The sequence below is a fragment of the Spea bombifrons genome, chromosome 1 (assembly GCF_027358695.1).
Source record: "Spea bombifrons isolate aSpeBom1 chromosome 1, aSpeBom1.2.pri, whole genome shotgun sequence".
Taxonomy (NCBI): domain Eukaryota; kingdom Metazoa; phylum Chordata; class Amphibia; order Anura; family Pelobatidae; genus Spea; species Spea bombifrons.
Window position 1 is genome coordinate 2,977,958 of NC_071087.1, and position 16,835 is coordinate 2,994,792.

General features: G+C 42.2%; 1 protein-coding gene across 1 annotated transcript; it reads left to right on the plus strand.

Moving 5' to 3' along the window:
- The first annotated feature begins 772 nt into the window (after positions 1-772).
- Positions 773-10,364, plus strand: LOC128468019 (vomeronasal type-2 receptor 26-like). The gene is made up of 4 exons (XM_053449793.1): positions 773-823; positions 7,190-7,414; positions 8,762-8,900; positions 9,460-10,364. The coding sequence occupies exons 1-4, from the start codon at positions 773-775 to the stop codon at positions 10,362-10,364; spliced, it is 1,320 nt and encodes a 439-aa protein (XP_053305768.1).
- The last annotated feature ends 6,471 nt before the right edge of the window (positions 10,365-16,835 follow it).

A 16,835-nucleotide genomic window follows, 5' to 3' on the forward strand; every position in this document is an offset into this window, starting at 1 on the left:
ACGTTCAAACGGGTCACATCCCCACTTCACATATTACCCTATAAATGCATTCAGGAATATTATAGCATTTATATATTATCAGCTATAATATGAGGCCCTGTTAGCCTCATAAGCTATTGGCCAATAAAGGTATCACCTATACTAAATTTACTTTACATACAGATATAGATTTATATACATTATAGTGCTTCCCACAGTAATATACAGGTATAGAGTTATATACATCAGAGTTTTATATACCTGAGATAGTAATATTCAGATATTGATTTATATACTGATATAGAATTATATCACTGTTATATAGAGTTATACACATAAGAGATTCATATACTTACATATAAAGTCATATACTGCTAAAGCTTACTGATATACATATATATATATATATATATATATATATATATAGTTCTATACATTATATATTTATATTCCTAATATTTAGAGTTATATACATTAGATAACTATATACTGATATCTAGATTAGAGAATTATATACTGATACATAGAGTTATATACATTAGAGAATTATATACTGATACATAGAGTTATATACTAATAAAGTACTCACAGCACTTCAGTTGCTGGTGCCCTGAATACAGGTAACTTAGGGAGAGTTTTAAACATCTGTGGCCCTAAACAGCATTTATTTTTCCTGAGGTAAAATCTCAGACCCCTCACAGCTGTGTACAATGTATGCAGCTCCCGCCATTTTCTCACTCACTTTGACTGCTGCATCTGCTGATGGGCCCCTCAGCCACTGCCAGGACTCAAAATGGAGGAGCTACAAGCAGGTCCTGTGATCAGCTACACCAATCAGGTGACAGTGAGGCATTGGCTGGGTGTTTATGGATGGATGTGGGAGGCTGGAGGGCAGAGAATGAGAGGGAAGCAGGAAGCTCCATGGTGACAGAGCTCAGGACTAGGCCCAAAGTGACTGATTAGATTTTTGTGCAATCCCTGTGAGAGACGTGTTGGAAAAGCTGGACAGTCCTCCTTAGCAGAGAGGAGCTGGTGAGGCCGCTGCAGCTTCACAGTCCCTTAAACCCCAGAGTACCCTGTGTCTGCAGAGTGCTGTGTCCTGCGCATGCTGAGCTCTGCTGGAGGGAAGTCTTTTCATGTCTGCTGAGAATGAAGCTGTCGGTGAGTCTGACAGAGAGGGTCCAGTAGGCGGCCATTACCCATACACCACTTGTGCTGCAGGCAGGGGCCTGCGAGGTACCTGTGTGCTGCTTGACTGACATTTAAAGGGACAGCGCTATCTAAAAGGGCCCACGTGTAGCTCCGCTCTCCAGGAACTGTGTGGTGAGGGGGTTGTTTAGAAGGGGTATTGGGATAGTCGGGTAGTCAGATATGATATTCCTATTACTGCTGCTGATATTAATACTCGTGGGTATCTGATGCCCTGTCCCCTGTATCTGACATTAATATGTAAAGCTTCTGTTGGGGGTATAACACGTATCTGCGTTAAAGAGACAGTTTAAAGTCCACTTAGGGGTGTACTCACTTTTGTTGCCATGGTTTAGACATTAATGGCTGTGTGTTGAGTTATTTTGAGTGGACAGTAAAGTTACTCTGTTATACGGGCTGTACACTCGCTACTTTACATTGTAACAGAGAGTCTTTTCCTCAGTGTTGTCACATAAAAATATAATAAAATATTTACAAAAATGTGAGGGATGTACTCACTTTTGTGACATACTGTGTGTGTGTATGTATATATATATATATATATATATTATATACTCACACACATTATATGACCAAAGGTATGTGGGCACCTGTCCATCCTCTTTTAAGAAGCCTTTCCATAAGATTTTAAAGTGTGTCTGTGGGAATTGGTTTCTGTCACTCTTTATTGGAACTAGGGGGCCTAAATCCTGAAATAAATATCTTCAGATCATTATGCCTTCTCCACCAAACGAGTAGGCACTATGCATTCCAGTAGGTAACGTTCTCCTGACATCCGATAAACCCAGATTCATTCATCAGACTTCCAGATAGAGAAGCATGATTCATCATTCATCCAAGTCCTGTGGTATTCCTTTATTGAACAATAAAACCACACAACACAGTGCAGCTCACGATCAAGATAACGAGGTTAACTGAAACACCACCTATACCTCAAGTGGAATCAACATATGGAAAAATACTACAACAATTGTATCAGTCCTCAGTAAACCACAATGACATTTGGAAATAGCAGTTTAGGGAAATAAGAAAAATCTAGAAATATTTGTGACCGTATAAAAACCACTTTTAATAAAATCACAACTGTCAGTCTGAAAAACCACAGGGCCCTTGTGGCTAGACTCAGTTGCTTGATTACCACAAAAATAATAAATAGTAAAAAATATATAGTAAAACATATAATAATATAACACTCCTGATCAATATTGGTACACGGTTCAGGCTTAATGAAAAACCTATAAAAAATTGTATCTAACTAAAAAAGAATTTGTAGTAATTGTCCTGCAACATGAATTTGTATCAACAATGTTTCAGCACTGAATACTTCAAAAACTCGTGCTGATAACAAAATATCTGTAGAAAGATGTCCTCAAACATTCAGTATGGTGCGGATCCCTTGGGGTAGGCAGTAAGCACTATGTCTTTATAGAATCACTGGCCGGTGCCTTATTTGGTAAAACAGATGCTCTTTTTCTTAACAGATCATAAAAAGATGGTACACTGTACCGCTCACCATCTGATGTTAGACTGGATTTTTGTCGCTAGCAGATCTTTTCCCAGTGCAACGCTCCAACTGGGAGATATGGCTCTGGATGGAAAGTAGCCTCTCACACAGGCGAGCGCACTGGCAATCACCGGCGTCTGACGTAGCAGTCAGATAATCAGTCAGTTGTTAACTGTGTGCAGGACGTTCCGGCCGAAATCGCAAACAAAGACCAACTTAGTAATGGTGTTCGCTGGGTGTTCGCAAGGTTTCCTGCAGTCAATCAGCATATAGACAAAAAGTGCAAATAGTGCCTCCCAAACTTCCACAATTGCCGCCGGCTTAGCGGCCAGTGTCTGAACAGTGTCCAATATAGTAGTAGTGTGTTTAAACACAAGCTAAACGCGTTTCGGGGTACAGTAGCTATTAGAGCAGTCCCCTTCCTCAGTAGCTGTAAGTTTAGAGGTATCTGACCTCTCTTTTATACTGACCATAAAAGTCACATGACAACAATAGAATAAAGGTGGAAATGCTTAAAAGACAAAAAGAAAAAACATGGAAAGAGTACTCGAGATTCCATATTTAATTGCTATTTGGTCATTCGTTCTCTTTATCTACATGAAACTAAAGAGTAAAATAAATAAATAAATAATAAAAATATAAACGATAAAATAGAAAATAAAAAATGAAAATAAGATACAAGAAAATATCTTGAAAATATCAGTAGATGACAGGATCCCTCCCGGGGGCCACTCTACCAATTGTTCCAGAGTGGGTCACGGGTAGGGAGCCCATCTTTCTACATAAAACCAAAAAGTTCTATACTTGAATTCAAGCCATATGGTTCCAAACTTTGGAATTCATAGATCTTTTTGGTTTTTGCCCTCGACATCTGAATAAGGTAACTGCCCCCTCGCCAGTTTCTTTCGATTTTTTTTTTTTCTAGACCTATAAAACTCAGTTTTAACGGATTTTTATTGTGGATGTGAGCAAAATGAACAGATAATGGATGTTTTAAATTCCCTTTTTTGATATTATAGACATGTTCTGCCACTCCTGTCTTCAACAATCTCTTTGTACCCCCTACATATTGTTTATGACAACTACATTGTAATATATATATATATATATATATAACTCCTTTAGTGTTACAAGTGATTAATTCTCCAATTTCCCACTTAAAATCATTGACTGTAGTCTTAACCATAACTGTTTTTTTTCTCACCCTGAATAGACAGGCAATTTGAACAAGACCCACATCCATCGAAAAAACCCTTTGGAGAGCCATGACTGGCTTACTTCGTTCGGTGGGGGCCTTTTAATAGATGGAGCCACCATAATGCGTAGATTTAGTGCTTTAGTGTAAATTATCCGTGGGCGAGATGGTATAGATCCTCCTATCACTTTGTCCTGTTTTAATAAATACCAGTGTCTCTTTATTATCTGTTCCACCTTTTTATAATCTCTGTTAAAGGGCAAAATTAATTTCATTTCTTGTGCTACTTTCTTGTTTTTCTCACAATCACGAACCTCAAAAAAGATGTCCTATCAGCACTCCTAATTTTGTCCAGAGATTTTTCTAATAGATCTGGAGGGTAATCTTTTTCCAAAAATTGAGAGGTCAACAGTGATGCCTCATCTTCAAAATTGTCTGCCAAAGTACAATTCCGTTTAATCCTTCTGAACTGCCCTGTACGTATGTCAGTCAGCCATCTGGGTAAATGACAGCTGTCAAAACGAATATAACTATTCTTTGCTGTTGGTTTTTTGTATGTATTACATATTAGTGTAGAGTGGATAGCCTTACTCTCCAAATCTAAAAATTCTCTCTTTGCTTATTGTGGGCGTGAATACCAAACTGTGCGAATTCATATTTACATTTTCAACAAATAATTCTGTGATATAGACCCTTTCCAAATTAAAATAATATCGTCTATATAACGTCGCCAGAGCACCAGGCTTGCGCCAAGAATGGGGGTGATGGTATCTTCCTCCCACGCTGACATAAATACATTTACGTAACTTGGCGCAAACCTGGTGCCCATGGCGGTCCCAATTTGCTGTAAATAATAATCACCATCAAAATAAAAGTAATTATGTGTTAGAATAAATCTAATGGCCTCTGTGATGAATTTAACTTGTTCTTGTGAGATGTCTTTCCACTGCTGCTATCCCTAAGTCATGTTGGATGCTAGTGTATAATGCACTAACATCTAAAGTAGATAACACATATTCTGTGGTCCAAGAAAAACTCTCTATTAGTTTAATTGCTTGAGTAGTGTCTTTTGAATGATAAATTGTCTTTTGTACAAATGGTTGCAAAAATTTGTCAACATATTGTGACAAATTTGATGTTAAAGATCCTACTCCAGATACAATCGGACGGCCAGGAGGACTATCTAAACTTTTGTGTGTTTTTGGCAGACAGTAGAAAACGGCCAATCTCTCCTGCGTACCCGTAATGAATTTTGACTCATGTTCATTAATAATATCTCCCTCTAATGCCTGTTTGCAAAGGTTCTCTAGCTGCAAGCTATATTCCCCAGTTGGGTTACCAGTCAGTTTTTTATAAGTAACAAACATGAAGGTGTAAGCGCACGTGCCCCAATACACAATCTTAGGGTAAATCTGTATATATACTTGCATATGATGTGGTTTAGACCTCTCTTTTAGCCCTGTAAAATGAGACACAGAGAGATCATAGTGTAACCCATAAATGCAGTAATGATTTTAATGGGGTATAGAGTAAAGTCACATGAGATAGAGCCGTGAACAGGCTCTATAGAAACAGCTCCGGGTGCCCACTTGGGGTGTAAATGAAAGGATGCCTTCCTTCTGAACCCACTCCAGGCAGTAAAGGATCCACACAGTTCTTTTCCTTCTGGATTCTTTTATTAGTAAAATAAGGAGAACTAGGTATGAAAACCTATATTTCCCCAAATATAAAAAGTATATTTAAAAACACAACGCGTTTCGACTATATGTCTTTTTCAAGTGTATTTTCCTTATCCTCTGGTTACATATTTATAATGTGCCTAACACTGGTTTTGGCGCCAATTTCACAGGCTTCCGGTTCCCAGTGTGTCACTTCCGGTAAGACACTTCTGGTTTCCGGTACGTCACTTCCGGCGCAACCTCTGGTTTCTGCTAGGTCCTGGTGTAACCTCTAGAGTGTCCCTTCCAATTGGTCCAATATGGGTATCACACATTGTAAAGGCATCACACATTATAAAGGCTCTTATGGAAGGCAAAATCTGGCAGCCATTTTGGAAAAGGGCAAAAAGGGAAATTCTAATAGAAACAATTAAAATTCAATAATAAATCCAAAACAATATATATATATATATATATATATATATATATATATATATATATATAAATTAATAAAATATGTATTTATCCATATATTAATCGTGTATAACATTTTGTTGAACCAAGATGAAGAATTATCTGATTACTTGGGTTTACATATTTTTATAGGGGCGGTCAGAGCATACAAAACCAACCAACTAAAAGTTATGTAAAAACAAACATAGGAAGAGAAAAAATCTTTTTTCAAAATCAAAATCAAAATCAAGATGTGGAGGATATGTGGGTTGCAGGGAAACAAAAGAGATTGATAAAAAGATTTAGAAAATATAAACCATATTATATGCAAGTATATATATAGATTTACCCTAAGATTGTGTATTGGGGCACGTGCGCTTACACCTTTTATGTTTATTGTTATTTGAGTGGAAATTTAAAGTGGTCTTTTCACGAGGTGTGTTATAAGTTGCACTTTACTTTACACTTATTGTTATTTATATTAGTTTTTTTTATAAGTAGTTGTATCCTGAAGTTGTCTAAGGCATTCTTTATTGTAGTCACAAGTATTCAATATAACAATCGCCCCGCCTTTATCGGCGGAGCGTAGGGTAAAAGCATTGGCAGTTTGAAGTTCTTGAATGGCTTTCCTTTCCCTTAGATTCAACATTATTGAACACATGCGGAAAAACAAGTGTAGAAAACCAATATACTATAAAAAGTGTGTGCCAGTCAATCAAGATAATTATGCAAATGATACTACCCCTCTATTGTCTTTTACAGCAGCTTCCCAAAGACAACACTCTGCAAATGTTGCAAATTGTAAACTCAAAAACCACTTGGAGGCGCTCATGTAAAACAAAAAGGAAAAAAACAACCACAATAGTGTAGAGTGTAAAAGAATAAAAATGTATATTAACACTCAATACCATACACTTAGCCCAGTCGACGGGCCAGAAGATTCCTCTCCTGTCTACGGACGCGGAGAAGGCGTTCGACAGGGTGGCCTGGGACTTCATGTTTCAGACACTCCGGGTCATGGGCTTTGGTCGATCCTGGCTCCATTGGATTATGTCTCTTTATTCTGCCCCGTCAGCACGTATTCGCCTGAATGGGGCCCTCACAGCCTCCTTCCCCATTTACAATGGCACCCGCCAAGGGTGCCCCTTGTCACCCCTGCTTTTCGCTATCTCTCTGGAGCCCTTCTTGCAGGCTATCCGGAATAATTCCGGCATCCATGGCTTATCCTGCCCCGGCCGCGAGCTTAAGGTGTCCGCTTATACGGACGACTCGCTTTTCTCGGTTTCTCAGCCGGTTGTCTCGCTTCCGCACATCCATGACGCGTTGGGGGTTTACAGCTCCCTCTCCCATTTCAAGATTAATGTGGACAAATCAGAAGTTCTGGATGTTTCCTTGTCCACTGCGGAGTCTCGGGCTGTGGGTGTTTCCTTCCCGTATAGATGGTGTCGAGACCATATCAAATACCTGGGAGTGTGGCTCCCACGGGACCTTTCGTCGACTTACAGGGTGAACTTCCCAAGTCTCCTACAACAACTGCAGGCTGATCTCACCCGCTGGGCCCTCCCTCACATTTCATGGCACGGACGAGTTAATGTGATAAAGATGAATGTCCTCCCACGGGTTTTCTATCTTTATCAAACCTTGCCGGTGCCGGTCCCGAGGTCGTTCTTTACAGATCTGTGCACGTTAGTGACTAGATATATCTGGAGGAGCAGCCTCCCCTGAGTCAGCTATACCGTACTTACGCATCCCAAGGACAGGGCTGGCCTCTCCCTACCTGACTTCTTCGGCTATTACTGTGCCGCTCATTTGTTATGCTTCCTCGAGTGGCGGTATCATCCTGTTCCTAAGATTTGGGTAGCCGTGGAGAAGGCTGATACCCAGATCCCCCTTTCTGGCTGCATTGGGGGGTCTGGCGTAGGAGGCAGATTAGTGGCGCTCTATCCTCCTATCCGTCACCGCTGACCCCTATAGCTGGCAATCCCGACTTTGTCCCGGGTCTGTAAGGGGGTTACCTTGCTTCCTTGGAGTTGTCTCCTGACGCCAACGTCTCCCTGACATGGAATGGTTCGGCCCCCTTGCCTTTTGAGCGGGCGATCCCCACGGCCCGAGGCGCTTTGATGCAGTGCTTTCGCTATGCCCAGTTGGTGCGGTACGTCAAGGCACTCCGGGGCAAGCACCATCTGTCTAGAGCCTTAACTCCTTTCGAACAACTTGCAAGGCGAGCCTGCCTCCCTAGGGGAGGAGCATTTACCGTCTGCTCCTCGAGAGGGACTCATTGATACCTCCAGCGTTTATGGGTAGGTGGGAAACTGAGCTTGGTGAAACTCTCTCAGATCGTCAGTGGGAGACGGTCTGCATCCTAGCGCACAAATGTTCTATCGCCTCGCGATACCAGGAGACAGCTTATGAAATACTGACGATGTGGTATAGGACTCCGGTGGCACTCAGCAGGATGGGACTGGGGGTGATCTGACGTGCTGGAGGTATGGGGTGGAGAGGGGTACCTAACTACATGTCTGGTGGAGTTGTGGTCGCCTTCAGCCCTTTTGGGCTGGTGTGTTCCGTTGCTTGGAATGAAGGTATTATTATATTATTATACCTAATTGGCTGAAGGTATTCTGATTAAGGCAGGATGATGAAGGAAAATGTGCAACAGAAGCATAAGGTGTGCTTATGGGAGGATCATAAGGCAGGACGATGGGTGGAACATTGGGCAATGGGCAATGATATTTCCTCCAATTCTGATTTCTTGGTTTTAAGATTCTTCGCTCTCGATGTTCTGAAGATTGTCCTCCTGGCTATAGACGGATTTTGCACAAAGGAAAGCACACCTGCTGCTTTGACTGCGTCTCTTGCTCGCCTACTCCCTGTAACCTTGTCCCTGGTGTTTTAATGAAAGGTCAGAAATCACATTATTGAACCCTCAATAAATGCAGCAAAAGCACTAGAAAGTCAGGGTCATTTATGGGCTCAAATGTACCTCTCTGCTCTATTGTATAAAACAACTCTAAAATATAGATATTTCCTACAGTAATAAAAACATATTAAAACAGCAAATTTAACACTGACAATTGTGACAAAACCCAGTTATCTGACGGTCAAAGAAAGTCACTTATAAGGATCTTAAGCACAGTCCTAGGGTAAGAAAATGAATATCCCGAAAAGAAAATATCATTAAATAAAAGCCTTTCTTCCAACTGGAGCTCTCTCTGGCTACACGTTGCTGGCCAAGACTCAATGGCCCAAGTATTCCCTAATACAAGATAAGCCAGGCTCTGGAAACCTCCCCTAGATGGCAGACAGCTGAATGTAAATGGGTTCAGCTTCCTAATAGGAAAATCTGCAACAGAGAGCATGTTACTGACGGATATTATGGTGAAGTGAACTCATTATCCATGTATTACTTGGTCCATAACTGACTTTTTTATAAATTAGTATAATTTTGATATATCTTATAGATGGAGAATCTTGCGAAAAATGTCCTGAAAACCAACATCCTAATGAGAAGAAGGATAAATGCGTTCCAAAACCCATTGAATTCTTGTCCTACAAAAAGGATTCAGTTGCATCAGTATTTGGCTCTATATCCGTTTTCATGTCTGTCATAGCCTCTGTTATTTTGGGGATATTTATTTTATACCAGGACACCCCCATTGTCAGAGCTAATAATCAGAACCTCAGCTTCCTGCTCCTGGTCTGCCTCATCCTGAGCTTCCTCTGTGTGTTTCTGTTCCTCGGTCGTCCTGTGGATATAACCTGCATGCTGCGGCAAACTGCTTTTGGGATCCTCTTCTCATTATCTGTGTCTTCTCTGTTGGCCAAGACCATCATGGTCTGCATCGCTTTCAAAGCCACCAAACCCGGCAGCACTTGGATGAAATGGATGGGAATCAAAATACCCAACGGTGTTGTGTTTGTCTGCTCATTTATTCAGGTTGTAATTAGCATCTGCTGGTTGTCTATTTCTCCTCCGTACCAGGAAATGAACACTCACTCCTACCCTGGAAAGATCATTATTCAGTGTAATGAGGGGTCAGTGGTTGCCTTTTACGCTGTTCTGGGGTACATGGGCTTCCTGGCCGCTGTGAGTTTCGTTGTTGCTTTCCTGGCCAGAAAATTACCGGACATTTTTAATGAAGCCAAATACATCACCTTCAGCATGCTGATCTTCTGTAACGTCTGGATCTCTTTTATCTCGGCTTATTTGAGCGTTACGGGGAAAAACTCCGTCATCGTTGAGATTTTTGCTATATTAGCTTCTAGCGCTGGAATTCAATGCTGTATATTTTTTCCAAAATGTTATATTATTTTGATGAAACCGAGCATGAACACAAAGAGACATTTACTAAAGCAGGGGTTGTAGAATGGGGCATGTATCTGACATTGTTAAGGTCAATATGGACGATAATCAGCCTGTGAATGGATCTGAAGGTATTTGGCTCATTAGAGCTACCTGTATCTGCAATATCTCAATATGATAAATGGACAAAACCACACACACACGCACACACACACACACACAACCCCACTCCTTCCAAACTATCCTTAGATAAAGTTCTATTAACTAAATTGCGGGCAAATTCCAGCGAGGGCCCTTTGAACGAAGCGTTGAGTGGGCCCTGTAGAATTTATTTTCTGTAATAACTATGAATGTCTTGGCTTAAAATGAATAAAGGAATTTTGGTTGAGTTATTAAGGAGCCAAGGGCTCACTAATGCACCGGCACTGGGTTGAGTCTGTGTGGCAAATTTATCGATTGTCAAAATTATTTCCCAAATCCCCAATGAAAGGAAGAGTAAATAACAACGTGGGGTATATTGATAATACCAAACACAACTGTGTAAATACATAATTCACAGCGGCAAATAAAAGCACCCAGACCCTAATTTTGGGGACCCCTTGATAAAGGGTTAAAAAGAAGCTGTTGGTAGGCAAGCCATTCATATCAGGACAGCCGGCAGAATTAAAATGGGGGGGGGCAGCATAATATTACATATTACTAAATAGAATTTGAAGGCAGAAAAGAACCATTCAGGCCATATTGTCTGTCCATTTTAACCTGGTCCAGTGCTATAGTCAGGGTGGCTTTATGTCTAGCCCACGCATGTTTAAATTCCGCCCCTGGATTGGCTTCTGTTGGGTTATCTTCAAACTGCCCTCCATTCCATCTCAGCCTCTGATCCTCTAGTGTTAGATTATGGCCTCTAGTTCTAACTTTTCTCTTGTACTTTGTAAATCCCTTTATGTATGTATATGTCTCTGTCCCATCCCTCTGTATCCCTTTTGTATCCCCAAACAAGACAAATGTAAATCCTTTAAATTGCCCTCTAATTGCCCTCCTCTGAACCCCTCCAATGTGTCCTTCTAGAGCTAGTGTCTCCAGAACTGTCCCCAATACTCTAGGTGAGGTCAGAACAGAGATCTGTAAAATGGCAGAACCTCCTCCCTCTTCCGGCTACTAATGGCCCTCACTATACACCCCACACCCCTTTTCTTTTTCTCTCGCTCTATTGCAAGCCCCTCACTGCATCTAGTGGGACATTAGCCATGCTGATAACGCCTATGAGAGGTTACAATGCATGGACTTGGAGTTGTACACAGCTTTTACTGTATTGTTGAGCTTTTTGGTCACTGAAGTTGTACTGTATACATGTTGCCCTGTGCTGTGTCATGGTACTGCTTTCTGACGCTACCATTGGTTGTATCAATATGTTGCTTATTGAAAATAAATATTCAAAAAATATTGCATGTCTGTGCTTATAATACTCATTGTGTCAGTGAGGCCTGCCATGCATTTTGGATCTTAACTGATGTGATTGGTGGGGCCGGTCTGATATGCTAATACTGAGGTCTTCTCTGATATGCTAATACTGAGGTCTTCTCTGTATGCTAATACTGAGGTCTTCTCTTTAATGTTGCAAGTGAACCAAAAAAGGAGGCTAATCCAATGCTGTCAGTTTTTGGTCTGAAGAGAAGATCCCATGTTGTTTTTCTCACCTTAAGACAGGGCTTGACAAATTTGTTGTGAATCTAGGCGCCAGGTAAAAAAGTTAGGAGCCAGGATTTTTTTAAACTAACAGTTGGTCAGGAGGGATCCGATCATCATCAGCCCACTTACCTGGAAGCACCCTGGACTTTCAGGTCAGTGCTGTTTGTTTTTTTTTTTAAATACATTTTTTTCATTTTTTTAACTCTTTCGATGCTGATGTTCCATTGGAGCACAGCATTGACAGATATTTAGTCCCCACAAGCTTGTGGGGACAAATGTTAACCCCTGCAATGCCACGAATGTGTCATACACAATTGTGGCATTAAAGGGGTTAACGCTGCACTGTCGCTCTCATGGAGTGATCAGGCAGCAGGGGGCTGTTGGGGCTGGTCTCCACACTCATGGCGAGACCAAAGAACCCTCTCACCCTGTCCCTGAAGCTGCCTCTGGCAGCTGGGAAGCAATTGCTGGTCTATAGACCAGCCACTGCAGGTGGGAGTCTATGATGACTGCTGTAGGCTTCTATGCCTACAGGAATCATCAAAGGGCTTGTGGGGGCTCGTTTTTTTGCTGTTGCTGGTCTGTCTGGGCTTCCAGGCAGACCACCGGCAGCAGAGCCCCTTACAAAATGGGAGTTAACCCCTAAAACGCCGCGATCGCGGCATTGAAGGGGTTAACGCTGCACTGTCGCTCTCAGGGAGCGATCAGGCAGCAGGGGGGTGTTGGGGCTGGTCTCTCCACACTCATGTGGAGACCGAAGAACCCTCTCCCCTGTCCCTGAAGCTGCCTCTGGCAGCTGGGACTGAATTGCTGGTCTATGGACCAGCCATTGCAGAGGGAGTCTCTTTGATGACTGCTGTAGGCTTCCATACCTACAGGAGTCATCAAAGGGCTTGTGGGGGCTCGTTTTTGCTGTTGCTGGTCTGCCTGGGCTTCCAGGCAGACCACCAGCAGCAAAGCCCCCAAAACGGGAATTAACCCCTAAATGCCGCGATCGCGGCATTGAAGGGGTTAACGCTGCGCTGTCGCTCCCATGGAGCGATCAGGCAGCTGGGGGGTGTTTGGTGAGGTCCCCAGACTTGTGTGGGGACCCAATCAACACACAAACCCCCTTCCCTGAGGCTGCCTGTGGCAGCTGAAAACACGATTGCTGCTTTTCCAGCAACCGCGTTTTCAGCCTACAGGATCACTCCGTGGGAGTGATCTCAGGCTCGGGGGGCGGGCTCGGAGTGGCTGTGCTGTCTGCCCAGACTTCTGGGCAGACAGCAACAGCGCCCCCGTGTGGTGACTCAGCCTCTTACATCCACAATTTTTTCTGGATGTAAGAGGCTGACAAAACCTAGGCGCCAGGACAAAATTCTCTGTCGCCATGACGACCTGGCGCCTGGGATTTGTCGAGCCCTGCCTTAAGATATTAAGGGTATGCTCAGACATGGGTTCCTAGCTCACTATGCATAAAGCGATGACAGCAGGACCACAATGATGAAGCTTGAGGATGTTGCTTGCCTGGAATGAGCTGATTGCTAGGTTCAGCTCTTCAACTAAGCCTTTTGGCTGGGCGCCTGTGGTAAAGCAGGCCTGCTGGATTTAATTACTCTTCGCATGGCTGAAGAAGAATTCTAGGCTGCATTTTCCTGGCTGAGTAATGAAATGTCAGCAGAGTCTTTAGACTTAAAGGGACTCAATGCACACAGCTTTCTAATCTGCATGAACAGCAGGGAGAGCTGGGTCCCTGAGCCTTCTTGGTGTAAAAAAAGAAGTGTAAAAAGAGATTACCAAAAAAGTATGTCTGTGGTTGCTGCATTCTTGGTGCATGGGTTGCTTGCCATACATTGGGTCTGGGGTGCTAATGGGGAGGCTTTTTCCTGTAATAATACAAGCGAGGAAAAGAATGGTGATGCTCCTCCTCATTAGGTACCTTCCTATTGGCCAGTGGTTCTCAGGGTATGCCCAGAGAGGAATATCACCCTCACTCTATCAATGAGCCCTATGGGAGGATGAAATGTTAAGACATAATGAGTTGACGGAATCAATGAAAGAAGGAGTGATTGTGTTGTTATTTAAAAAGGGGGAGAAGAAGGATTAAAAAAATTGGTGACCAATCACGTTATTAAATGTGGATTATAAAGTGATTGTGAAATTACTGGCTAATCGTTTGAGAATGATTGTGGAAAGTTTGGTGGGTGAGGAGCAGGTATGTGGTTCCAGGGAGACAGATTGGTGACAGTTTAATTGTGTTCCATGATGCCTTATGGTACTGTGTGGAAAGGGAGTTGGAGATGGCTGTTGCGACGATTGATTTTGAGAAGGCGTATGATAGGGTAGCAGATGGTTTTATGTTCAAGGTGTTGGAGAAGTTGGGCTTGCCCAGGTCGATGTTGCGAAGTTAGGTAGCCCTTTTGAGTGGTCCCCCTCCTCCAATCAAGTATTCCAGTGGTCCCAACCCTTGCAAGGAGAGATCATAAACATCCGGCACTTCTGCAGGCCTTACGGCCGGGGAGGGAAGGAGCCACATCACCATCGGGACTGCGATCCCCAAAGAAAATGAAGAAGGGGACCTGGTATCCACTGTGGCCTGGCCTTATGGCACTTTGGCATCAGGGTTTCAATAATAATAAAAAAAATCTGTGATTGCTGTATTATTTGTGCTTGGGAGACTGACCATGCATAAGTGAGCAAAAAATGGTCATGCCTCTCCTGGGTGGTAACTTTCCTATAGGGGAGGCTATTTCAATGCTGTCCGTCATTGGTCTGAGATGAGGATCCCATGTTGTTTTTCTCACAGAAGCATTGGGAAGCATGAAGCCCTGATAATGTGTTAGGTCCCCAGTCTCAGGGTGCAAGTGTGAGGTTGAGTGCACATTACTTTTTATTTTATCACATCCCAGTAAGCACTTTTTATTTTTGTATGCAGTAGCTACAGCCTTTTGGCTAGGTGTGCGGGGCATACTGGATACATTTTTTTTTTTATCTTACCAGCTGGGGCTTTTTAGGGGAGCATTTTTTAAAAATGTATTTAAGTTTATCAATACAACCGAAAACAGAAACAGACGGACACAGCACACGATTTTTGAATACTGAAAAGCCAATGGTGGAGCCGAGTCCCCTAAAAAAAGGGGAGTCGAGGGGAGTTAGATCTTCTGAGCAGCCCCCCTTCTCTAATGAGTATTTCAGTGGTCCCAACCCTTGTGGGGAGTCTGGTATCCACTGTGGCCTTACAGCACTTTTTTTTTCTTCACAGTGAAGACACCGACCTTGGGGCTTCAAAAGAAAAATTGAGCTAATATCAAGTGAGTACTTGTTACAGAGGCAAAGCTTGAAACCTGAGATTACAATCAGTCCTCAGTTTTTGGTCCAAAGCTGGGTGCGGTACATGATGGTGTTGTGTGAGTTTAATAAATGGCGCGTTCCGGTAAGCGCTTTTTATTTTTGTATAAGTTAGCCACCAGCTTTATGGGTCTGTGTGTGGTTTACTGTATATAGAGTCATTTTTTTATAATGCCAGCCTATCGGCTGGGGCTTTTTTGGCGAGCACTTTTGTATATATATATATATATGTATATTTTTAACCGATGATGTAACAACGCTGGAAAGCCAAGGCGGAGCCGTGTCTCCTAAAAGTCTCAGTTTTTCTGGTGAAAAGGGCAGTTAGGTAGTTATTCTGAGATCTGTAAAATGGCAGAAGCTCCTCCTTCTTCCGGCTACTAACGGCTCTCACTATACACCCCCCACCTTTCTTGTTTTTTCTCTCTCGCTCGCTTAATTACTTTAGTACAAGCCCCTCTCTTCTGTTGTCGCTAATGGCCCTGAGAGGGATCTCGCTTTGAACTGATCACCAGAATCTTTATTTTTAAAATGTTATTTCAGTTTTAGTTTTTGAGTGAGTTTTATTTATTTTTTATGTTTTAAATATTTTTGAAGAGGAAGAAACACAGCAGTCACTGTGATCTGCAACAGGATGGGAGATCCAAGGAGGATCGGGAGAGACCCCCTGGGATGCTTTTTTTTTAAATTAATGTTGTTCAGTCCTGACACCGCTGACATTTGACATCGATAGTGCTGTTTTTACCTTTCTCATGCAAACGAAATGGATAACTGAGAATCATGAGATGTGTATCCATGGCAGCTGCCATACCAACCCATAAAGATGTTGAGTACTCACTTTCTTTCTTTATATACCATTATTTTGATGGTATCATATAACTATAAAAAATATAAAATATGGTGAAAAATTGAAAAAAAGTTATGAAAAAAACCTGCTAAATAGATTTAGGAATATCCAATCTATTATTGCTATTTGAAAAACTTTGAGTTCTTGACTCATCTGAAACCTGAATTCATACGTGCTCTGTATTCCGAAAAAACTGAAAAATGTCTGTGCCAAATAAGCGTCAATGAGAGCATCAAAGACCCCCGCCAATGGCTGGTAAGTATAAAATTCAAACTCCAACACCAGTCGACGGCCGGGGCAATTTAAGAGTGGGTGTATAAAAAGTGCATCACGAGGGGATCCAAGGAGAATATGATGTGCTTAACAAACTGTACAACGTGATATAAAAAATAAATATTTTGTTAAAAAACAAAATCAGGCACCCCAACAGATCCATGCTAGGTGACGGCTAATCACAGTCCTAAGGCTCGATCTAAGATCAGAAGCTACAAAGCAAGAGAAAAAAGTACCAACAGATTTATACATTTCTCCTTCTCACATCCATCACTACTGTTGCACAGCTGATATTTAGATAACTGCAGTGAGTCAGGGACTCATGTCTGGTCATACCTGACATAACCTAAGGCGAGACAAACAACATGGGAGCCTCATCCCAGACCAAGAACGGGAGGTCC

Bases quoted from the DNA above. Each gene is read 5' to 3' on its own strand.
- LOC128468019 (XM_053449793.1), top strand. From the start codon at position 773: ATGGAGGAGCTACAAGCAGGTCCTGTGATCAGCTACACCAATCAGGTG. The intron at 7,415-8,761 runs GTGGGTGTTTCC...CTTGGTTTTAAG, and splicing joins CCACTGCGGAGTCTCGGGCT to ATTCTTCGCTCTCGATGTTC. The intron at 8,901-9,459 runs GTCAGAAATCAC...TATATCTTATAG, and splicing joins CCCTGGTGTTTTAATGAAAG to ATGGAGAATCTTGCGAAAAA.